The sequence below is a fragment of the Oratosquilla oratoria genome, chromosome 17, assembly GCF_046742065.1.
Source record: "Oratosquilla oratoria isolate Oo_2021 chromosome 17, ASM4674206v1, whole genome shotgun sequence".
NCBI lineage: Eukaryota > Metazoa > Arthropoda > Malacostraca > Stomatopoda > Squillidae > Oratosquilla > Oratosquilla oratoria.
In genome coordinates this window covers 8,775,249-8,801,700 of record NC_134793.1, presented here as the reverse complement: position 1 = coordinate 8,801,700, position 26,452 = coordinate 8,775,249, and the positions used below count along the sequence as shown (strand labels likewise).

At 38.2% G+C, this 26,452-nt stretch overlaps 1 protein-coding gene across 2 annotated transcripts in view; it reads left to right on the top strand.

Annotated features, from left to right (window-relative positions):
- The window catches only part of LOC143034379 (sphingosine kinase 1-like), a 62,365-nt gene that overhangs the window by 9,778 nt on the left and 26,135 nt on the right, over window positions 1–26,452 (top strand). For both annotated transcript variants that reach the window (XM_076200343.1, XM_076200342.1), the window contains exons 2-3: window positions 15,842–16,083; window positions 23,297–23,412. In XM_076200343.1, the coding sequence (XP_076056458.1) occupies window positions 15,842–16,083; window positions 23,297–23,412 (358 nt within the window). The remainder of the gene's footprint in view (window positions 1–15,841; window positions 16,084–23,296; window positions 23,413–26,452) is intronic.

The window sequence follows — 26,452 nt, the reverse complement described above, 5'->3', positions numbered from 1 at the left end:
TTCTTTCACATTAGTTTTATCATTTGATTCTTGTACTTCTGATTATAATACAACTTCGTTTCTTCTCCTCTTTTTGTCTCCTCCTTTTGATCGTATTTTTCACTTTACTCCTGTTTTGCATGAGAGTGTCCTTTCTCCGTCCATATTCCATTTTCCCTCCTCCAGATATGGTATGTTTTCTTTTAGTACGCCATTGATTTGCTTGAGGAAGCATCTTTCTACCCTTTTCCTTTCCCTACTTGCATCCCTTTTCCTCCTAACATGATAAGATTTCCACTGTACTGTTTTGCACGCCACCATTTTGCTAATAAGACTCCCCCATCTCCCTCCCTCTTTTTATCTTCCGAACGTGACATATTGTTTCTCATTGTATTTATCAGTACTCCAAGGACTTCCGTGGGGAAGTCTTCTTACTCCCTCCCCCCGGAAAATCCTCTTTACTCGTGCCCGCCCGCAACCCTCACCTCCGCCATGCCTGAGTCGTCACTGCGTGGGGATCGGAGGAAGCTCATAATTAGGCCTAACTGCACTAAAAGCATTTAGATTTGTCGTTTAATTCCTTACTGCTTAACCCACTCCCCTCGTGCCCCGGTGCATGACATAGCTGCTTTAGGTAACACGAGTGAATTTTGAATTCAAGCAAACGACTAAAATTTCAGAATTTTGCGTAAAGATTAATGATTATTCGTTGAGGTATCAATTTCAACACCAAGAATGAAATAATAATAATCGTCTGGTAGTAACTGGAATAGACAACTTAAGTCACATAATACTGTACAGAGAAAATAGAGAAGGATGCGGTAAGGTGGGTGGCTTTATGTCAGAGGTGAGGATGCAGTTCCTCCTGTTTACGTGTTTTAGAGAGGAACGGTGGTTGGAGTGCACCTTTAGGTGTCGGAGCTGTCCGTGAAGGGGTCGTCACACTGGGCTATTTTTCCTCTCACATCCAACCTCCATTTGAATAAACTAGAATGTGGCTTCGCTTATTGAGACATCTCTAAGAACATTTCAGTATGTCTTGCATTGGTATAGGTTTCCGATCTCTTAGTTCATCATTCAGCTTTGCTGTATATGACGGAAAGATAATTTGATATTTTGGGATGTGAAAAATAGAAAATTGTAACCAAAGTCGTTTCTACTCAAACGAACTCTCAACTGTCGGTGCTGGTGAAACCCGGGGAAGCCCAGTGTGATAACCCCATAAGGTGCGTCGGGTATGGCATAGACACATAAGTCAAAAGTTGGGCTTTAGCTGTTTTGAAATAGATCATTATCGTATGGAACCAACAACGGGTACATGCCTGTCAAGTCTTACTTTTTTGCGCAAGTTTTACGTAATTTCTAGGATTTTCAAGTCTACCGGCGTAAGTTGAAAATCTTACGCTGTTTCTCCGCATGCGATGAATTACAACTAAGCATCAGTGAGATGCAGTAGGTTCACTGCAGCTCCGCCTCACTGATGGTCTTTGTTGTACTGTTGTTGTACACAATGTAAACACATGGCACAGTATAAACATGTGTTTACATTTACATTCTGCATTTGTTTTGAAACAAATATTGAATGATAAATATATGGTTTTCTTATGGTTTAATTATCTTTTTATACACATACTTATGGTCTCTTACGCAAAATCTTACGGCAAGACACCACAGTAGCTTGACAGGTATGCAAGTAGTGGTCGAGTAAGACGGGCACCAGTAAGAATCCTCTCCCTAACACTCGCCTTATAATCAACAACATTACATCACGAGGTGCAGGTCCAATATGTATACGAAGTGTGATTTCGTCCACCTGTTCATATAAAGAGATCTGACAACCGTGAACTGATCCCCTCCTACTACTGTAAGCCAGTGACACAGGAAACCGTCTCGCAGTTAGTTTGTTCAGCTTGAAGTTTAGGGGAGCGAAAATTCCGAAAGGATTCAAAAGATAGGAGACAGACGGGGACAACATCCGTTGTTTGTTCTTTTATTAATTTTTAATTTAGTTTATTGATTATAATTTTGTTTTTATTATGTTCTTTTGCTTTCTACACAATGTAACACGCAACAGTTTAATATTCATTTATTCATGGAGCCCAGATGTTCGTTACCAGCCGCTAGCAACATGTGGCAACAATTATATTTTTCATTGTCATATCTGTACAAATTATATAGATGTATTTTTCTTGAAATATTGACAAAAAATCTTGTTTGAAAAAAGTGCTTGATCAGCGTCACCTCAATATTGTAATTATTATGGAGCTCGGAGTGTGCATGACAGAAATAAAGTTGTCCTAACAGGTTCTTTTTCCGAATTCCAGGTACTTCGAATCATATCCTACCGCACCTCGAATGACGTAATTTTTCCTGCTATATTTTGATGCAGTTGTCCCTCCATTTCATGTCATGACTATTTTTATGAGTAAGCATTCACATAACTTTAGGATAGGTATGGATATGTGAAGTGGTTCCGAACTTAGGGCGATGACCCAGTAATAAAAGATTCTTTTGCGTGCAATGCAACTTGCATAGGTCACCTTCGACACCGAGTAGAGTGCCTGCGGCGCCTAAACTCAGCACAGGCGAAGGGAGGGAGGCTAGTCTGCGGATGTAGGCTGCATATGTGGGGTGGGGGGTGAGGGAATGTGCGTAGGCATCCAGTCGGTTCTGCATGGCCTTGGACTCAAGATAAACTTACTTTCTGCCTAGCTGCCTTGCATCCAAGATAGTGGTGTACTCACCTCGCGAAGGTTATTATAGGCAAGCAGCATGTGTGTGTGAAGGTGTGTCACATTAGGCCTAATTTTTCACAACTATTGCATACATGTCAGCAATTTTTCCTTATAATCCAAATGAAACAATGGTGATTGAATTACCTAACGTAATATGTTAAGTTGACTTATGTCAAAGACAAATTTGGGCAATGAATGGAATAAACCCTCAACAAAGGCGATGTAATTTTCCATGAAATCGAGGTTTTACAAGTCATTTGAGTAAACACCGAAGCAGTATGCCTTCTTGAATGCCAGTTAGTAATTTATGTTATTTACATGTGTGTGGGCGTGCATGCGCATTTCTTTCTACAATTACATCCTTTGCCAATGAAATTCCATGATAATCAAATTGTCATATCAAACAAATTCGTACCTTGCAGAAAAGGTGCGTACTTGAGATTTATTTGTGGTGACGGGCGAATGAATTATGTATTTTCTTGTGAGTGTAAATGACACGAGTATTGTGGTGGTAAAAAAAAAAACGCTTCGCAACATCTGGAAGCAAAACATTGTCGGTGAGATTTAGAAGATCGGGAACGTTAGAGCTACAGTTGCCTGAAAGCAACTAATGATAGATTTCTGTCTCTTTTCTTGGAGCAAATCCTGGTAAGGACAGACCGAAAAAATAACAATATTGCTGATTGCTCAAGCGTTATTTTACAGTCACACTGCTTGTATACCTGTGGTTAGGCGTAATTGCATACAAGTTTGCCTGCGTCGTGTACTCAAGGACGTATCTTGTCTCGTCACTTTCTAGTGGCTTGTGCATGAGGTGCCCTTCACCCCTTTTGCAGGAATCCTTCCTGTAAATGTGTTATTTTATTTCTATTCCAGTATCATATAAAACACACTTTTCACCTCTCTTTATTGCATTCGAGATATATTTTTTCTATGGAATGGTTAGGCAAGTGAGGTGTCACTGATTAACCCAAGTTTCATATAAAGGCGTGTTTACGTGACTGGAATTCTACCATCGTTTTATCACGTCATTGGTAGAAATAGTCAATTTTATTTTAATTATGTGTATGTGCGTTTTATCTAGGTGTCATATGCGGGGTTGGGTCCTTCTTCACGTTGCTAGTTCTAAGTATGCAGTATTGATTTATCCTTCTTGTAGCGGAATCATATGTATCTGTGTGGAAAGTTGAGCTTGAACATCAATTAGCAATAATTTTTCATGTCTTATTCCATATTTGGAGGTCTTTTTTCCCCTATCATTATATTATCTGATGATCATGATATGAATATTTACAAATTATGGAAATCATTATGGTCACATCACCTCTTTCTTCTCGTGCCTCTGATGTGTATAGTTCCATTTCTTCTAGAACTTTCCTCATGAACGCGGCTCAACCGGAAACATAAAGGTCGCGTCTCCATAAGGAATTTTCCTCCAATCTCAGATTCATCAGCGTTACCGCAGTGAAATCATTATGCTAAACTATATTGTTTTCTCAACAAAAATACAAAGAATGTTATTTGATGTGCTGGAGGAAATTTATTTTCTTCCACCAGATTAGTTGCCGAAAGTTACGGGCTGCAAATCTGTTCTAACGATGGGAGGAAAAATAGCCCAATGTGATGACGCCTTTAAAGTCGCTGGTCCAAGTCCACCACTCCTTCCAACCAGTTCCGAAATATGACTCGACCATCTACGCGCCTCTTGGCGTATGCCCCTCACCACTACTGCAACAGTCCGGAGCGATATATATATATATATATATATATATATATATATATATATATATATATATATATATATATATATATATATATATATATATATATATATATATGCCCGTATCCATGCAATGCCACTCTTGTATTATTGAGGAGCGTAAGTCTTGTGTGTGTGTGTGTGTACGTTTGTGTGTGTGTTTACCTAATTGTAGTGAGCAGGAAAAGAGCAACGCTCGTTGGGTCCCGTCTCCCACTCTCCAGTTTCAAACCTAGTCTCAAATTCATGCATAGTTCCCACTGAGCGTGTGTGATCCTCCTGTATGTCGATAAATCGACAGATCAAAAATACTCCGGCCTGACAAAAACTCCAGCATATTGTAAACGCCACGTATGGCTGCAATGGCGGTTTCTGGTGGAGAATCCGCCACAACGCACGCCATTTTTGTGTCGCCTTCCCCGTCCCCGCAGATAATTCTGTAGAGACATTGAGGAAAATTGCTCATTTTGGCGCATTTTCGCTAGACCTCTGTATTCGAGAGGACAATATATATATAATATATATTTATATATGTATATGTATAATATATATGTATATATATATATATATATATATATATATATATATATATGTATATGTATATACATATATATGATGTAAGCGGAATAGGAAACACAGGAGTCTTAGTCTTGAGTTTATTCCTGACTAGTTTCGCAGGTATGCTTTTTGAAAAAGCATACCTGCGAAACTAGTCAGGAATAAACTCAAGACTAAGACTCCTGTGTTTCCTATTCCGCTTACATCAGCCTGTCAGAATGTCTCAACATATATGTATGTATATATATATATATATATATATATATGTGTGTGTGTGTGTGTGTAATGTATACATATGTATATGTATATATATGTATACGTATGTATATGTATACATATGATCCCTGCATCTCGCCCACTGCCCTGGGTCAGAAGCAGTGTAGCAAGACACAACACATCCACAGCAAAGCCGCTTAGTTTAATCGGCGACCCCCCCCCCCTCCGTCCCCTTATGCAGAAAAAGAGAAGATTGGGAGAAATCCCTCCGGGCTGCGTCAAATTATTTTTCACACATACTCCCTCGCCCCCGCATCTCCCACCCACTCCCTTTCATTCATCACAGCATTATCCATAGACAACCATTCACCAGTCACCCCGTCTTCTGTCTTCTCCCGTCCTTCCTCAACAGACATTCCTCTCTTTCCCAATGCCCATGTTATCCCATCCATGGTGACCCCCTCATGTTCACTCCTTCCACCTCTGCTTTCCATACCACTTTTAATAATCTTTATTTATTCTTTCCAAACCATCCCAATACTCTTTCATCAAGCCTATCTCCCAACTACTTGTCCAACCCCGTTCTCCTCACCTCGTTTCGCACTCTATCCAATCTAGTAACCTTTATCATAATTCTCAGGCACCTCATCTCAAACACATTCAAACTCTCTTCCCCTCTTATGCTCCATGTTTCTGCCCTATACAGTCCTGTCGGCACAAACACCCCTTCATACAATCTCCTCATAGCATCCATTCTCAAATGCCTTTTTCTCACTACACTTTTTAATACCGCTAGGCGTTTACTTGCTTCTCTCAATCTACACTCTACCTCCACCTCCACTCCTGCCTTTCCCGCCACATTCGCACCCAAATATCTTAAACTACCCACTTCCTCCAATACTCATTTAATACTCACTTCCAGTCTGCTGCCACTTTCTCCCCTTTTCCATCTCTTCACATTACTTTTACCCACATTTATCTTCAACTACCTTCTTTCGCACACCTTCCCAAACTCTGTCACTAACTTCCTCACTCCCTCCTTTGATCCTGCCACAAGCGCAGTATCGTCAGCAAACAACAACTGGCTTATCTCCCACTCTTCTCCATTTTCTTTAACCATCTCCAATTCCCTACCCATTACTCTTGCGTTTACCTTTCGCACCACCCCATCCATGAATAACTTGAAGAACCAAGGCGACATAACACATCCCTGGCGAAGTCCCACCTTTATTTCAATTCACTCACTCTCTCCATATCTAATTTTAACACAGGCTCTACTACTCTCGTAAAAATTTGACTGCTCTTAACAGATTTCTTCCTATCCCATATGTCTGCAATACCTCCCACAGTGCCTTCCTGTCTACCCTGTCATAAGACTTTTCCAAATCCATAAAAGCCCAAAAAACATCCTTACCTTTTCCTAAAACTTTCTCACATATGTCTTGCCACAAAAATCTGATCCACGCAACCTCTACCTGTCCTAAATCCACACTGTTCCTCACCAATTACTTTCTCTGTTCCTTTTCTAATTGTCTCAATCAAAAACCTCCCATAAGCCTTCCCAACTACATTTGACAAGCTTATCTCTCTGTAACTACTACACTCACAATTGTCCCTTTTCCCGTGTAAAGTGGAACTATACAGGCACTTCTCCAGTCCTCCGGTACCCTACCCTTATTTAAACAAACTTTAGATGATATCAGCCAGTCCACCATCACTGTACCTCCCCTTTTTTATTTTATTTATTTATTATTATTATTTTTTTTTTCTTTTCTTTACATTCTGTATGACATCCATCCAACTCAGGTGCCTTGCCTGCTCTCATCATCTTAGCAACTGATTTCACCTCATCTCTCTCAGTGATGAATTATGCGAGTCCAGCATGGGCACCTAATCTCAGTGAGACACACCTCAACACCCTTCAGACCATACAAAATAAAACCTTAAAAACATTACAGGCTGCACATATACAACACCTACAGACCATCTACACTATGGAACAAAAGTCCTCAAAGTCAAAGATCACCTTGACATGAGAGGCACACAAACACTTGCTGCAGCCACAAACACAGCACACCCGCTACATCACATAGCAGAACACCCACACACACCAAGAAATATAAAGACACCCAAATACATATACCACACAAAAATACACTCTTCTCTTCCTCCAAAACCACCAAATACCAGCCTCCGGAAACATATTCATAATCACATCACTCACTGCTCCAATAACACACTAAAAGACAACACATTGCTGCATGCCAGACCCCCAGATATCCATCCCTCTGAATCCTCTCCTAAGAAAGTACAGAGTCCACCTGGCCAGACTGCGATGCGGCCACCACCCAGCCCTTCTAAGCTACCAGAAGAGACTGGATGACCGCATTGTGGACAAATGCCCAGGATGTAACACTTCACACCATACTATTCAACACGTCATGGTAGACTGCATTATACATAGTCACGCACGCAAACAATACAACATACAATCCATAAAGGATTTGTGGAAAACCCCCGTTTCGGCCGTGGCATTTCTTGGGGAGATGGGACTGCTCGGACAGACATTCTAGGGAACAACAACAACATGCACCTCCCGACCTTCTGTCCTTTTCCTTTTTATCCGTCTATCCTCCACTCCCAACTTACCTTCCAAAAATTATTTGGTATTCCCCCATTCTTTCCCGTTAGAACATGTACATCATTAACTCTTCCTATTATACTCCTGGTTACCCCTATATAGTTCATTAACGCTCTATCTACCACCCTTCCATCCACCACCCTCTCCCATGTGTACTTATGCTTGACTTTCTTCCTAAACACTGCATTTGCTATCATCAGCACTAGACACATCACCATCAATTCTCCACTACGATTTTTTTCCTGGAACTCCAGACTTCCCAACCACTCCGTCTATTGGTTCATTCCCTACCCTAGCATTAAGGTCTTCCAGTGCCACTACATTGACATTTCTCCCTCAACCCTCTATGCACTCGTTTGAATTTATTCAAAAAGCCTCCCTTTCCTCTACACTCTTCTCACTACCAGGCCCATATGCACTTACAAAAACGGCATCTCCCTTTCCAGTTGCACCTTCATCCACACTGACGAAATCTTCCACTCCACCACACAGAAAAATTCCTGTATTGTATCTCTGACAATATTTACAAATGCGATCTCTGCCGCAACTTAGCTAACCAAACCAAACGTAACTTGATCTAGAAAAACCTAGCTTTACAAAGATAAACTGCGTATAATGTTCAAATTATGTGACAATTTCTTTTTCTCTGGTGATTGTGCTTTTCATAGAAGACGTTAACAGGAAGCGAAACGTAGAAATCCACAAAATTAAACACAATATTCCGCCAGAATATACGCCAGGTCGGCGTATTTCCGGAGGTCCACAAATTAGTGTATTGTGATATACTGTTGAACTTTTCTGTTGATTTTGTTGAATAAAGTACAACGGCGAGCCACAAAACTGATTCCAAATATCAAAAATAAATCATACAAAAATCGACTAAAACATATGAATCTGTTTTCCCTAAAAAAGCGTAGACTCAGAGGTGACTTGATACAGGTCTTTAAAATTCTAAAGGGAATTGACAACATCAAAAATGACAAAATTTTCACATTGAATGAGAATCAGACAAGAAACAATGGTCTCAAACTGTCCGGAAATAGATTCAATTTGGAAGTAGGTAGAAACAACTTTGCCAACCGTGTGGTTAATGAATGGAATAAACTTCCTGCACAGGTAGTGCAATGTAGTTCAGTTCGAAGCTTTAAGAATCATTTAGATAAACACCTAAGCAAGATGCTGTTATGATTATAATTTATCTTATATTATTTGTTTTTGTTTTGTTATCATTTGTCTGTCTGATATTCATTTATTATTAGTTATATGTCAATTTATTATTATTTACTATTTACCTGTTTGTTTATCATTTAACTATACCTATGCATTTATTTATGTATTTGTTATTTACATTATTATAGTTTTTTTTTCGCATCCGACCTAGATATGAACCAAAAGGTCTCCTGTCGGCATGCTCCGCCTTTGTATCCTTTGTAAAGGACACTGGAACTCAGGATATGGCAGCGATAAGCTCGTTCCAACATATATATCTTTTTAACGAGAAAAGGATAAAAACCTGTATACACGGCGTTGCTCTTGACGCTAGACCAGAAGTTCTAAAAATTTATTGATTTGTGGCGCACTAATAATATCGTGGACTTCGGCGGTGCACGTACTCTACAGTCAATATACTGTAGTGTAAGTTTGCTACTTACAAGTATTCCACGGACACACAAATACACATTTGGCATAATATTAGTACGAATATGTGCGTGCAATAATACTAGTAATGATAACCATTACAATAAATTTAAGTACACCTTCCCAGAGCTGGACGCGTTCCTCGCTGCGTTACGCTTTAGTTTGGCCAAGGTAACCGCTCCCATACTATTAAAGCTCACGAGACAGGTTCATACAGATTTAAAAGTCCGGTAGGCCACATACTATACAAAAGAAAAAAATTGTATGCCACATCCAAAAGATAGGCCACATACTAGACAGGAACTTATATAATAGCTTAAATAGTTTAGGAGCGCTAACCGCGGCCAAACTAAAGCCCAGCTCTCCACATACCTATCAATAAAATTTACGCGCTCAATTAGGGCGTAGTTGCGGTGCATAGTTTGAGAATCGCTGCGCTAGAGGCTGGCTTCTTTATTCGCTACTGAAACGCAAGACGCGAGCGGTAAAGTTGAACTGTTTAACCTTATTGCAGCGTCTGTTTGATGCTACGAGTTCATTTTAGTAGTTAGAGAATTAACACGCTTGTCCAAAGCGAATAAAAACAGCGCCGTGTAAGCACGACTCTTCAGGCGTTACCGCCATCTACAATCTTATGACAAGAACCGACAGATAAAGTTAGATTACATTCGGCGACTACGGTAACGAATACTGATTATTTTACATCCATTAACGGCAAGATTTCTAAGCGTTATATTATATCTTATTTGTTTTCACCGTAAGTTTCAGTTTTATGTTATTTGACTTTTAGTCTTCTGATTTGTAAATATTTGGCCTTTTGATTGCAATGATGACAATTACGATATTGATATTGATAATCATGGTATACGTTAAAAACTCAAACATTCGAAGCATGCCTCGATTTGGCGGGACCCGCCATTTTATTGTATTGTGCGACATGGTAATTGTGCATTTGACCCCCTCCACAGGCGCATGAATAAATGTGTCTTAGAAGTGCCACAGGAAACATTTGTTTAAAAATGTCAAGCTTAACTACCACAACTCAAATCGAGGACGTCCGGTTGTCGGGCAAGCTGAGTTGTCAGACGCACGATAATGTCGAAGAAAAATTCAAATAAATTTCGTTGTTAATACAATTGTAATGAAAAAAGCTTGGAAGATTATTAGACAAATATATACAGCATTATAATAGATATAATTAGATTCCTTGTAAAGACGAAATACCTATCAGTAAGTATTAAATAGCGTTTGCTAATTAGGAGAATTCGAACTCCGCCATTACTTCGCACACAACATCGCGGCGTAAGCATGGAATTACACTAGATAGATATAGGTTATAGATAACATAAATTAATGCCATCCCTATGGTTTTATATTATTTTAAGTGTACGGTAACAGTTGATGTTTATAGATAGTCACAAATTTGTGAGACACGTCAACGAATTGCACAGATGATCATGTATGTTTGTATATATATGGTGAAGGTGGAAAAAGAAGTCACGGGTCTAGTTCCGAGTTTCTGAGTTTATTCCTGACCGGTTTCGCTCTATGCTTCTTCAGAGGAAAAACCGGTCATGAATAAACTCAGAAACTCGGAATTAGACCCGTGACTTCTTTTTCCACCTTCATCCACTTGTCACAATGTACTAGCATGTGTATATATATATATATATATATATATATATATATATATATATATATATATTATATGTATGTATGTATGTATGTATATATATATATATACACACACACACCGTATAGGGAAGCGATTTTTTCTCTTGTGAAACGTCATGTTGTAAAAACTAGATCCAATATTACAATGACGTTGGAAACAATACTGCTGCTAAAGGGTTGATCAAACTGGGCTAGTTTTTCTCCCTCATCCTACTTCCATCCCCCATTTGATTAACTAGAATATGACGTTGCTTACAGTATGTCTAAATTTCAACTGACAATCTCTTAGTTCATTATTCCTTTGCTATAGTATGACGGAAATATATTTGATATTTGGAGATTTGAAAAATAAGATATTGTAACCGAGGTCGTTTTTATTCAAACCAATTCTCGACTGTCGGCGCTAGTAAAGCCCATGGAAACCCAGTGTGTTAACCCCTGAACATAAGAATGAAGGATTTTACAAGAGACCATAAGGCCTACACTAGGCAGTTCCATGCCCATTACAACCTATCATCCCCATCCATAAAGTTGTCTAGCCTTTACTTAAAACAACAGATAATTTCAGTGCTCACTACGTGGTTACTAAGTCTATTCCATTTGTTGACCACTAATGGTAAGCCAGTTTTTGCCTATATCCTTCTTAAATCTAAATTTGCCCACATTTAAATCCATTACTGCGAGACCTGCCCTGTTGCCTTAATATGATGACCTTGTCTGCATTACCTTTGCCTTTGAACACCACTGTTAGATCACCCCGCACTTTGCGTCTTTCCAGAGTGTAAATTGATGGTAATTTTCTGAGCCCATGTGTCATTTTGGTCATTCTCCTCTGTACTGATTCTAATGAATTTATGTCCATTCTATAGGACGGAGTAGCACTAACCGGGTTAACAAACCGAGTAGTAAACTGGACTAAGGTTGAGTAAATTCTGCGAAGCCGGCAAGATCCGGAAGTGTCTGGAAGCAGTGGTTATTCAAGGGTATTCTAGAACAAAATGCACCTGGAGTTGAGTGCTTTCTGTAGTGAAAAAGCTTTTGGGAGGCCATTCTGTGACCTTCCCGTTCTATACTTAGAGTTTGTATTTTCGTGTCTGCACTTGAAAAAGGTTCCGTGTCTTGCTGCGTTGTTTCTGATGTGGGTAGGAGACAGAGGTGACCCTGCAACCACAAGGAAGATGAGAGGGAAAGAAGGGGATGGTAGAGGAATGGGTCCCTGCCTTTGACTTGGCTACCTACAATATAAAGGGGGAGAAGCCCTTGGTATATACTAAAGATAGACTTGAAAAGGTTCTTATGAGCGATATGTTGCACATTCAACAAAGGCTTCGACCTCGAGCGGTGTTTACCCTGTTCAAACAGTCCTCAAGCACCGTCGGAAATGGTTAGCGTATTGACTGTTGACACTGGCGCGGGGTTTGAAATCATTGGTACAAGTTGAGTCGCCGTTCTAAACTGCATTAATAGGAACAGGTAAATATATATATATATATATATATATATATATATATATATATATATATATATATATATATATATATATAATATAATAAAAAATTAAAATAGAAATAAATACCCTTTAATTTTAGCATGCATTAAGTTAACGCGTAAATAGAATTCGCATGATAATTCAAGAGTCAAGTGTACTTGACCCATAAACCCCTTAAATATTTAAGGGGTCTATGATTTGACCCTTGTATACCTGCTGGTTCCAGACATTTCCTGTGCGTTTTACACACACACACACACAATATATATATATATATATATATATATATATATATATATATATATATATTACAGGTGAAAAATGTAATCACACATTTGTCAATAACGTAGAAACCACTGTTGGAGTAGAAAAGACTGGAAACGGGGAATCTATATATTTCGATTGCAAACTGCAATCCTCTTCAGAAGAGGATTGCAGTTTGCAATCGAAATATATAGATTCCCCGTTTCCAGTCTTTTCTACTCCAACAGTGGTTTCTACGTTATATATATATATATATATATATATATATATATATATATATATATATATATATATATATACCATCATCATCATCATCATCACCACCACCACCACCACCATCATCGCCAACTTCATCATCATTGTTATTATCGGTGATCGTTCTTTAATCACGTTGCGTTTCGCCAATCTAATACTTGTTGCATCATTAATACCAAATCTTGTAGACACCAGTCTTAATATCCTCGTCCTTTTTCTCTTTTACTTTTTGTCAATTCTTTTGTCTTGCTGGTTTGGCATACCGTTCCCATGGTCCTGGCCTTGAGCAAGAATTGTGGCAGCATCGCTAGTCGGCCGTACATAGAGTTATTTTTCCTCTTACATTCTTCTTCCAACCTCCATTTGAATAACTGACTTCGCTTTCAGAAACATAGACTTCTCTAAGAACATTTCAACAGTATGTCCAGCATTCGTATAAGTTGACAGTCTCTTAGTTCAACATTCAGCTTTGCCATATATGACGGAAAGATTATTTGATATTTGTAGATTTGAAAAATAGAATATTGTAACCGAGGTCGTTGTTACTCAAACGAACTCTCAACTGTCGACGTCGGTTAAGCCCCGGCGCCCGTGGAAGCCAAGTGTGATAATCGTACTGGATGGTTTACTGTGTTTAATGATGACTTCATTATTTCTTCGATCTTTCTGATGCATTGTTTGGCTACAAATTCTGGAATGTATTGATATTTTTCATCTTTTCCTGGTGTATATTCTTTCGAACTTGTTTGCACTTCATGAGCATTATATAAAAATATACAGTATAGTGTCAATTAAATTAAGTTTTTATCGTTTATTCAAACTACCCATGCGTGAATTTGCCTCGAAATAAATTAGATGGTGGCCTGTTACCTCGTGTGGTGTGCGGGGCAGGGCAGTGAAATCAGTGTAGCATCCCTCATTGTGGAAAGGTGGAATGACCATAAAGTATTATGACTGTGGATTCATAATTTCATTGTAGTTGCTATATAATTACCAATTATGTACACACACACACACACACACACATATATATATATATATATATATATATATATATATATATATATATATATATATATATATATATATATAAGAGAAGATTTGGTATCTGGGATACAGATTGCAAAACAGCAACCACCAGATTCAATTGAAGGGTTTATTTGCCCGACGTTTCGATTCCCGTCCAGGAATCGTCTTCAGGGGGTATAACGGTTACAAGAATGTGAACTCCTTATGAATCGCTGAAATGGTAAACCTGGGAAAGGTTCACCCTTTCAGTCAATTGTACAACGCATACAATACAATAATAAAATAAAATAAAATAACATACAATAAAAATGATAAAATACATTACAATGCCAATTACAGTAAAATAAAAATTACAATTTTGAACATAAAACAAACGAAGAAAAAGTGACCATAGGTGACACATAGTAAACAACAACAGGACAAAGAGTAAATAGAAGTGGACCAAATGTCCGCACTGAAGAATCAGGAACAAACGACTAAATTAAAAACAAAAATACACTACAAAATACAAATAGAAATAAAATGTATGGCTGTGAACAAAAACAAAAATAGCAAAAAGACTCTAGCGTGACACAACGTGAATACTTCAGAACATACAATAAGGACCAAATGTCCGCAACGAAATGTCAGGGGGGGGGTAAACGGCTAAATTACAACCAAACAAATAAAACTAAACAAAATACAAAGAGTAAATGGCAGTGTGACAAAAAACATCAAAACGAAACCCAAAAGTAAAGGCAGAACATAATTCAAAGACGTAAAAGAAAGAAGGTGGACCAAATGTCCAACGAAGTAGGAAGTGGTGGACAAGCGGAAAAAGGGGGGCTCAATAACAAATGACTACATTACAAGCAGACAAATGAAGCAAAGAAGAATGAACGTAGAAAAAGGGGGGCAAACTACAAATGTAAAGTCGAAGAGGTGCATTGGGAGATCCATTTCAGCGATTCATAAGGAGTTCACATTCTTGTAACCGTTATACCCCCTGAAGACGATTCCTGGACGGGAATCGAAACGTCGGGCAAATAAACCCTTCAATTGAATCTGGTGTTTACTGTTTTCCAATATATATATATATACACACACTTTTTTTTTTTCTGGTAACCACTAAGGAAATCGTAAGGAAACAATAATTCCCAAGCGCTTTCGTGTTATTCACATCTTCAGGGGAATACCTGAAGATGTGAATATCACGAAAGCGCTTGGGAATTACTGTTTCCTTACGATTTCCTTAGTGGTAACCAGCAAAATTTGTGGATCACGTGTTGTTTTAGTGATCTGCATATATGTGTATATATATATATATATATATATATATATATATATATATATATATATATATATATATATATATATATATATATATATATATATATATATATATATACCTGTTTTATTCACCATTCTGCATTCTCTCATATTTTGGTTAGAAGGGTTGGTGGTATTTTCTTATTTTGTAATTAATTTATAATCAAGTGTTTGTACCTTGGTTTTTATAAGCCTATATCACTTTGCTCCTTTAGCTTCTGAATATCAATGTAAGACCATTAAAGAACCTCGTACTGTATTCATATAATCTTAGTGTTGACTTGTGTAATTTGCAGATCTAGATGGTGATCCTCCTCTGTGGAAGAAGCTTCTTGTATTTATCAACCCCAATTCAGGCCCTGGTCGGGCTCATAAAATCTTTGAAGAGCAAGTGAAACCAATACTCGAGGAGGCTGAGGTTGCTTATGATGCTGTGGTCACTGAGCGTGCTAACCATGCTATGGATCTCCTACAGAAAGAAGACCTAAGTCAGTGGCGTGGGATTGTCATTATTTCTGGAGATGGACTGATTTATGAGGTGAGCAGTAAGACTCAAAGTAAGATCAAGCCTGTTCAGACCATCAGAACCTATTGATGGGCTCCGAAGTGTCTAATGAAACATCCTAAATACATTTTAATTTATTATATTTGTGTTCTGTGTCAGAATCCTCAATTCTACTCTACCATCTTACAACCAATTGAATACAACAAAACCAATTGAGTACTATACAAAAGCACATTTACACTTCATTCACAAGACAAGCACTTCAAAAAAGACCATCAATCTCCCCCTTCTGTCAAAACTCTCCAGACATTAGCTCAGCAGAAAATTATCTCCCAAGAGAAGCAAGAACCACACTAGCATAGCTGCATTCAGATTATCATTGACCACTAAAACAATACCAAGACAGAATAGGCCCAGCCACAGAAACAAACTGCCTTGAATGCTAATATATATTACACAGAAAAATGCCAAACAAATCATCCTATACTGTTCCACCATAGCTGCCCAGATAGCAACACAATATTTCTTCCTTGAGTGACATAAGCACCAATCTGGTGAATGTTGACAGTTCCCATGGAGCTGTGGGTATCTTGCAAAAGAGGTCTGGGGCAACAGATTTATTAATTGATCCTCATATTTATATGTGTAGGTTGCTGACCTATTTGAATTGTATAAAATTTTATTGATAATTTTATAATTAAGTCTTTCATATATAAATATATACAGTATATATATATATATATATATATATATATATATATATATATATATATATATATATATATAAATATATATATACACACTAAGGGCTTTTTCCCCCTTACAAGGGAGGTAGCTAAAATCAAAAGCATAAATCCACTCCTACCCATTTCATCCCCATATACTCCACTCCTATTCACCTCCCCTTTCTCCCTCTTTTTTTGGTTCCTCATGGATAACTTGTCATCCCTGAATCTCACCCACTGCCCTGGGTCAGAAGCAATATAGCAAGACACAGCACATCCACAGCAGGGCTGCTTCATTTAATCAGCAACCGCCCTCTCTGTCCCCTCATGCAGAAAAAGAGAAGACAGTGAGAAATCCCTTTGGGCTGTATCAAAATATCATTCACACATACCTTGCCCCCCCACTCCCTTCCATGCATCACAGCATCATCCATACATAACCATTCTCCACTCACAAGTATCTTCTGTCATCTCCCTTCCTTCCTCAACAGACATTCCCCTCTTTCCCAATGCCCCTTTTACCCTATCCATCAATCTTATCCTTGGTCATCCTCTCATGTTTACTCCTCCTTTGCCTTCCACACCTGTTTTACTAATCTCTCTTCACTCATTCTTTCCATGTGTCCAAACTATCCCAATGCTATTTCATCAACCCTATCTCCCAACTCCCTCTCTACCCCTGTTTTCTTCCTCACCTCATTTACTCTATCTGGAGACAGGTCCGTAATTTGTTGGTTCTTTGTTTCCTCCTTTATATATTAGTACAATATTGGCATTGTCCCAGTCCTTTGGTATTTTTCCTTCTTTGAGTGAGCAACTTATTTTATATGTTTTGTCCATCAATTCTTCTTTACATTCTTTTAGTGCCCAATTTGCAATTCTGTCTGGGCTGTGTGATTTTCTGACATCAAGGTTCATTAGTTGATCCATTATTTCTTTTTAAGTTATTGTTATCTTGCAACATCTAGTTTGTTTTTAAATTCTTTTATGGTGTTTGCATACACTATTGTTTTGTCCAATTTGTTCCAGACATCCACCACTCTATGGAAAACTTTTTTTTTCAGTTATGTTCTATAACTATCCTTTTTGAGTTTCTTTTCATGTCCCTTGTTTTTCTTCTATCCCACGTTAATAAGTCTTCTCAGTCAAGGACTTCCATGCCTTTCATGATTCTGTAAATAGCCAATAGATCACCTCTTTTTCTTTGTTCCAGGGTTGGTAGTTCCAGTTTAGACAATCTTTGCTTGGATGTCAATTTTGAGTGTTGTTTCTTCATTAAAGAAGTTTTCCCAACTGATTTTGTGAAAGAATTTTCTGAGTTTCCCAAAATATGTTTTGTTATACATCAGTCTTCCTTTTCTTGTTTCTCATTTCTTCCCAAATATGTTTCCTCTTTTAGTTTGAGGTCAAGTATGTGGTCACTCTTCCCAATTGGTGTCTTGTATTCCATTTTATCCACAATTTTAGGCTCTGACTTGAATATTAAATCTAGTCTCAATTGTTCTTCATTATTTCTATATCTGGTATTCTCTTACATCCATTAAGTCATTGTGTATTCAATGGTCATGTCCAGTATTAAGTTTCTCCATACTTCACTGTCATCTCCTAACATATTTCTTTAGAGTTGAAGTCACCCATAATTACTATATTTCCTCCTTTCAGTATTTCATTTAATGTATGCCTTGTGTCTTCCAACATTTTGGAATGGTCACTCTCCAAGAATGTGTTTTTGGGAGCACATACATCACCACAAATTTTCTACTTTTCATGTCACTATTTTCAATTTCTATCATAATCAATTCCACATTATTATTTCCTTCTGTGGTCTTTGTCACATTTAAGCCATTCTTAGTCAAAGATATGACTCCACCCTGTGTTTCCTCTCTATTTTTAACCAGTGATTATATAAACCTTGTCCAACATTATTTGGTGATAGTGGACCTTTTAATTTCATGTGAAGTTATGTTTTAATTGTATGAATTCAGTATGCTGCTTTTTTCACACTCAGATCATAAAACACTTGAAAATAGACTACTAAAATCTGTGCTTAACAAACTAGTGTAGAAATCAACCTAGCAAAGAAATCACTCTAAAGACGAGCAAGAACTTATTAGTATGACATTGCGCAAGTCATCATCCTGCATTAAAACTGTACCAACACAGAATTGGCATAATGGCAAACAACTGTTGCCCCAGATGCAACCACTACACAGAAGACTCAGAGCACCTTAAACTACACTGCCCAAGACTTGCTCTTTTCAGACAGCAACACAGACTCTCTTTACTGAGTGACTTTTGGGCTGAACAAGTAGCCATGTTTCCTGGGGCAGCAGATTTTATGCAGGAGAGAACCAGGTAACAGATTGACTGACTATGGTAGTGAACTTCTGCTGGCTTCATCATTGATTTATCTATGTATTTATTTTTTTATGTCTGCATGTACAATTTCCAGGGATGAATTGCCTTTAATTTTTGTTGTTGGTGACTTGGTATGATCAGATATCAAATGGTTATAGGCATTGCATGAATCTAAAAAAGCCATGGTAGAAGGTTGATTTGTATAACTTTATCAGTGATGTAAAGTAAAAATAAAGAAAATGTCATATATCACAAACATCCATGCATCACCCACACCAACACCCCAAGGATATGCATTTCAACTCCAACAACTTAAGACTTAACAAACCACATTCAGTTAATCAATCCATTGCTGTGAGTCTCTCTTGCTGGAGACCCATGGCTTCCAGGCAATTGGCAACAGCCTCCAGGTTGGCCCACAAATCACTCAAAAGATCAGTCAGTCCATTGTCCCTTTTCTCTCTTGTACCCACAGCTCTCAGGTATCCAGTAGTGGCCTCCAGTTGGGTCCACAAATCACTCAGGAAAGACATATGGTGTTGTTGTACAGGGATTGTTGGTGTAGAGTACTGATGTATGAAGTATTCTGTGTCTTCTGTGTGATGGTTTCAGCTGTAGCACTTTGAATTTGTGACTAGGCCCCTTCAGTGTTGGTATAGTTTCAATACTGGATGTCCTGACTGCAATTGTGGCAATGTGTTTTTTACCTGATGTTGGAAGTTGTTGTTTGTTTGTTTTTTCTCTGGGGCTTGTGTAAGGTTGGGGAATGTTGATGGAGTATTGAGTTTGGTGGTCTGTCTTGAATAGTTTGTTTAGTGATATGAGCATGAATGTGTTTCTTGTGTGGATGTGTTGTGTGAGACTGGTGACAGGTTGTTATAAATGTTTGAGCAGTAAGCTATTATCATTGGATCATCTACATATGAGAGTACTTTGGTGTTATGTTCTGGTTCCAGGATTGGGAGATTGCTCATGAAAAGACTGAATTGTAAAAATTAAAGTATTGCACCTTGAGGGACTCCATTGTATAATCTTTTTGTTCCCAACATTTGCCTGTTGTGGGTGACTTCATCGTCTTCCTGGTATGAAGTTGATTCAACACTATTTTTCATTGTTCTTTATGTCTGCCCCAAATTATCATTTTGGATATTATGTGTCTAGAGACTGTCAAAAGCTTTATATCAGTGGTGGGGTGGGGGGTGGGGTAGTATGTGTGAGTAAATTTTGACGCAGCCCGAAGGGATTTCTCCCCGTCCTCTCCTTATATGCAAAGGGGGACGGAGAGGGGGGGTCGCCGATTAAATGAAGCGGCCTTGCTGTGGATGTACTGTGTCTTGCGACACTGCTTCTGACCCAGGGCGGTGGGCAGGGTTCAGGGATGACCCGTCATCCAGGAGGTGCTCAGATGAGAGGAAGGGTGGGAGGGGTGTGGAGTGTATTTAGGGATGAAATGGGTGGGAGTGTTTTTATGCCTTTCCCTTTGTGGCTACCTCCCTTGGAAGGGGGAAAAAGCCTTGGTATATGTATGTATGTATGTATATATATATATATATATATATATATATATATATATATATATATATATATATATATATATATATATATATATATATATATATATGTATATATATTTTTTTTTTTTTTTTTTTTTTTTTTTTTTTTTTTTCTGTATGATGTTTGTGTGCAGTGTGCTGGTAGATTGACTTTACATGAATTCATGTTGTTTGGTGGAGGTTGGTAATTCTATTTTGATTCTTTTTGTGACCAGTCTTTCCATCAGCTTTTATACATACATACATATACCAAAGGCTTTTTCCCCCTTACATGGGGGGTAGCCAAAAAGAAAAAGGCATAGAAATCACTCCCACCCATTTCATTTTCCATATAATCCACTCCCCTCCACCCTCCTCCCTCCCTCCCATCTTGGCACCTCCTGGATGATGGGTCATCCCTGCATCCTGTCCACTGCCCTGGGTCAGAAGCAGTGTTGCAAGACACAGCACATCCACAGCAAGGCCACTTCATAAATTCGGCGACCCCCCTCTCCATCCCCTCTTGCAGGAAAGGAGAAGACGAGGAGAAATCCCTTCGGGCTGCGTCAATTTTTTTCTCATACATACTTCCTCACCCCTCATCCCCCACCCACTCCCCCTCATGCATCACAGCCTCATCTATACACAACCCTTCTCCATTCACTCCTATCTTCTGTCCTCTCCCGTCCTTCCTCTACAGACATTCCTCTCTTTTGTAAAGCCCCTTTCACCCCATCCATCCATCTCATCCTAGGACGCCCCCTCATATTCACTCCTTCCACCTCCGCCTTCCACACTTTTTTTTTACTAATCTTACCTCACTCATTCTTTCCATGTGTCCAAACCATCCTAATACTCTTTCATCAACCCTATCTCCCAACTCCCTTTCCACCCCTGTTCTCCTCCTCACCTCCTCATTTCTCACTCTATCTAGCCTAGTAACCCCTATCATACTTCTCAGACATTTCATCTCAAACGCATTCAAACTCCTTCTCTCTTCCTCTCTCATGTTCCATGCTTTTATGTAGTGGATAATAGTGAGATTGGTCAGCATGATGTAATCTTCATGTTTGTTTGGTTTCTATATAGGAATTATGTAAGCTCTTTTCTGGATGTTTGGGATTTTAATGTACAGTATCAGCAAAAGTAATTGAAAATGTCAGTGAAGGCTTTTCTAATTGTTGGTCCAAGATGTTTGATGTGAATGTTCGAGATTTTTTGAGGCCTTTTGCATGGGAATTTTTAAATTTCTTTATGGCTGCTATATCTTTGCAGGTGAAGTTGAGGTGGCTTCAGTGTCTGCTTTGATTTTCTGTATTTGATTATGGGAGGGCTAATGGGAAGGCTTATGGGAGGATTTTGATTGAGAGGATTAAGAGAGGAACAGAGGGAGTAATTGGTGAGGAACAGTGTGGGTTTAGGGCAGGTGGGGGTTGCGTAGCGCAGATCAGATTTTTGTGGTAAGGCAGATATGAGAGAAAGCTTTAGGAAAAGGTAAGAATGTTTTTTGGGCCTTTATGGATTTGGAAAAGGCTTATGACAGGGTATACAGGAAGGCACTGTGGGAGATATTGCAGATATATGGGATAGGAGGAAAGCTGTTAAGAGCACTCAAGAGTTTACATGAGAGTAGTAGAGCCTGTGTTAGAATTAGAAATGGAGAGAGTGAGTAATTTGAGGTAAAGGTGGGACTTCACCAGGGATGTGTTATGTTGCTTTGGATGTTCAATTTATACATGGAATGGGGTGGTGTGAGAGGTAAATGCAAGGGTAATGGGCTGGGGATTGGAGATGGTTAAAGAAAATTGAGGATTTTAGTTTCTGAATGGACATGTCCTACTGGCCATGAGTGGTTTTGGTACATCCTGTCATTATTCTCAATACTTTAATTTGTATGGTTTGCTAAGTTCCTAAGTTTTTCTAATCATTGGGAAGCTGCAGAAGCATAGACAAACATAGTTTTTATAAATTGTTTGTAGACTGATTAGAATTTTATTCTGTCGTCCTAAGTCCATGATTACAATTTATTTTTATTATGTTTATTGTCTTGCTGATTTTTACTGTCAGATCTTTGATGTGCAGGATGAAGGTTACATTACTGTTAACAGTAAAATTAAGGCTTAGAATTTTGGGGCTTTTCCAATGGGAATGGTTGGCCATATTTCACTGTTGAGTTTATTTATTTATTTATTTATTTATTTTTTTTTTTTCATGGTTGTCTGGAGTGAACTGTATTAAAGGTGATATCTGGGTGAGCAATTTTTAAATTGCTTGTTCATAAAATGTAATAGTAGAAAAATGGTAATGAAAAAAAAATTAGTATTGTGTAGTTGAAGTGGTCATTAAAAAAACTAACACAGTCATGTTAAAACTTAGTTATGTGAAAATATGACATTTACTAACCAAGAACAAAGCTAGATTCTAGTATCTGTAGTTGCCAAATAACTTTAATTCCCTTATACTGAGTGCCAATTTTTAATTATGCATAAGCCCCCAATTGAGGATTTACATATTTAGTGTGGCAAATGTTCATTAAGGTTATTTGTTCCTTAGTTGATGAAAACCTTAGATTAGATTATGTTATAACAGTTGGTTGTTGTAAGTATTTCTTGATACTTTTTAATATTTCAGGTCCTAAATGGCATTTTTAAGCGTCCAGACTGGGAAAAGTACATCTCAATTCCCATTGGAATTATCCCAGGTGGCTCAGGGAATGGCCTTGCTCGGGCAATTGCTCATACACTACAGTAAGTTTATGGTTCTGTATAATATGTTGTTATGGATATCTTTTTGGGGTTTTGTCAAGTCAGAGATTTAGGTGTTCATAGAGTATAATATTTATTTTTTATATATTCATTACTCTGTAATCACAGGGCCTTCATTATCAGAAACATAACATCTAGAATGTTGGCATCAGCCACTGACCAGATCCACAGATATCCTAGTTGTGATACAGAGCCTGGTTCAGTAACCAAATTATAACCCACAAGGCTTCACCTTAAATTGGGTAAAGGAAAGATAGAAGCTTTGTCTTTACATTGCATGCACCTTTACCTCTAAGAGAATAATAGGATTGCATTGGTGCACCAGTTGCCAGTGATATTAAAGCTACTCTAAGCATTTTACATTATTTTTGGATATTGTATGATCAGTCCATGTTTACATGATGTAATAAAGTCAGTGTTTTAGTTTGTGAGTCTTGGTACTGAAGTACTATATAATTTAAGTGTACCATATGAATTTATTGCTTTTATTTCATAGGTACCTCCAGTATCAGTCAATCTGTTGCCCTAGGTCTCTTGCAGCAGACTTGTGGTTCACAGGTGACTGACCATAGGCACTGGATTGGCCCACAAATTACTCAAGGAAGAGATACTGTGGTGTTGTCTGGATGGATGGAGTGAAAGGGGCATTGAGTAAAAAGGGAATGTCTGTTGAGCAGGGAAGGAAGAAGGCAAGACAGGTGTGAGTGGCGAATGGTAGTACATACATATACCAATGGCTTTTTCCCCCTTACAAGGCAGGTAGTCAAAAAACAAAGGCATGAAATCCACTCCCACCCATTTTGTCCCCATATACTCCATTCCCATTCACCCCCCCCTCCCACCCTTTTATGTTGGCTCCTTCTGGATGATGGGTCATCCCTGTATCTTGCCCACTGTCCTGGGTCAGAAGCATTTTAGCAAGACACAGTACATCCACAGTAAGGCTGTTTCATTTAAGTCAAGGAACACCCCCCTCTCTATTCCCTCATGCAGAACAAGAGAAGATGGGGAAAAATACCTTCAAGCCGCATCAAAATATCATTCACACATAAGCTCCCCCTACCCCCTCATCCCTCACCCCTCTTTTCATTGGATAACATTATCATCTATACACAGCCACTCTCCACTCATCCCTTTCTCCTGGCTTCTCCATTCCTTGCTCAACAGGCAATCCCATCTTTCCCAATGCTTCCTTTACCCCATCCATCCATCTCATCCTTTGTCATCCCCTCAAGTCTACTCTCCCACCTCTACCTTCCACACCTCTTTTACTAATTTTTCTTCACTCATTCTTTCCATGTGTCCAAATCATCCCAGTACTCTTTCATCAACCCTATCAGTTATCTCCTTTTCCACTCCTGCTCTCCTCCACACCTTGTTTCTCACTCTATCCAGCCTAGTAACCCACAACTTTAATTTTTTTCAAGGGAAGATAATGATTGTTGCTTTGAGTTTCTGTCTAAATACCAAGGACTTCTTCCCCCTTGTAAGGGAGGTAGCCAAGTCAAAGGCATGCACCCACTCCCTCAGAACTATCATATGAAGAGAGGCTAGCAAAACTTGAGCTACAGACATTAGAGCAAAGAAGAGAGGAGATTTGATAACTATAGAATCATGAAAGGCATAGAAACTATTGATAGAGAGGATCTAATAAAATGGGATAGTAGAAATACAAGAGGACACAGAAAGAAAATCAAGAAAGACAGTTATAGAAGAGATCTGAAAAAGAACAGCTTTCCCCACAGAGTAATAGACATTTGGAACAAGTTAGATGAGAAAGTGGTGTGTGCAAAAGCAATACATGAATTTAAAAACAGTCTAGATAAAATGAGATATGAAGACAGGACACCACGAGCATAGCTCCCCTTCCTGAAAAATACAACTAGGTAAATACCCATTCCATTCCCATTCACCACTCTTGTTTCCATCTCATTTTAGTTCCTTGTGGATGAAGAGTCATCCCTATCTCCTGCCTGGGTCAGAAGCAAATGCTTTTGAGTTTTACTGAATAGAAACTACACCCCTACACTAGTTCAAAATGGTCTTCAGGCCCTCCCATAGATCCTTCTGGGAAGAAATGTTGGATTATTTCTATGTCGTTGGCTTATAGTAAAAATTGGTAGTGGTTGGTAATTGACAACTCTAATTGCAAAAATGGGCTTCCAGTCAAAGTTGATAGAGAGAGATTTTAGGCCCAGTCCAAAGACCAATTGTCAGACCTTTGAGATTGCATCTCCGGAGGAGAGTGAGGATTTGAACTGGTTTTGAAGACAGGCAGCAGGTAGATGATTCTCTGACATCTGTTTTATAGGACCATTACCCACATGTACTCATCAGTGGTCTCTTAATAATAAAATATAATGATCTAGTATACCCCCTCCTGCCCTTGTCAACATTGATATATGCAGTATCTTTCATCAGCTTTCAAGCCATGACCACCTGATCAGTCATACTTCTTACATCACGTATATAATGTTTCCCGGTGTATTTATGAGTTAGTTTCTTCGGAAATATGCTACTGTCAACTGTACATTTTACAGCACACAAACTGTTAGATACTGTTTCCCTTCCATGTCACACCCCAAAACAGCCTGTCACTCCTTCAGTACTCTCATTGCCTATTTTTGCCTTATATCCATGAGCTTTACAAATTTCCTCTCCATTTTAAGTGATTCATTGTGCTCACTCTCTTAAAATGGTTTTATACATGGTGCATACACATTCACAATCTCTAGTATTATACTTGGGATAAAAGTAAAAAATAGAATTGCACATATACTTTATGAGTTTTATATGTATATATATATATATATATATATATATATATATATATATATATATATATATATATACAAAGATACATATATATATATATATTTATATACATATATAGATATACATATATATATATATATATATATATATATTTATATATATATATATATATATATATATATATATATATATATATGTATATATGACATAAGCGGAGTAATTAACACAGGAGTCTTGGTCTTGAGTT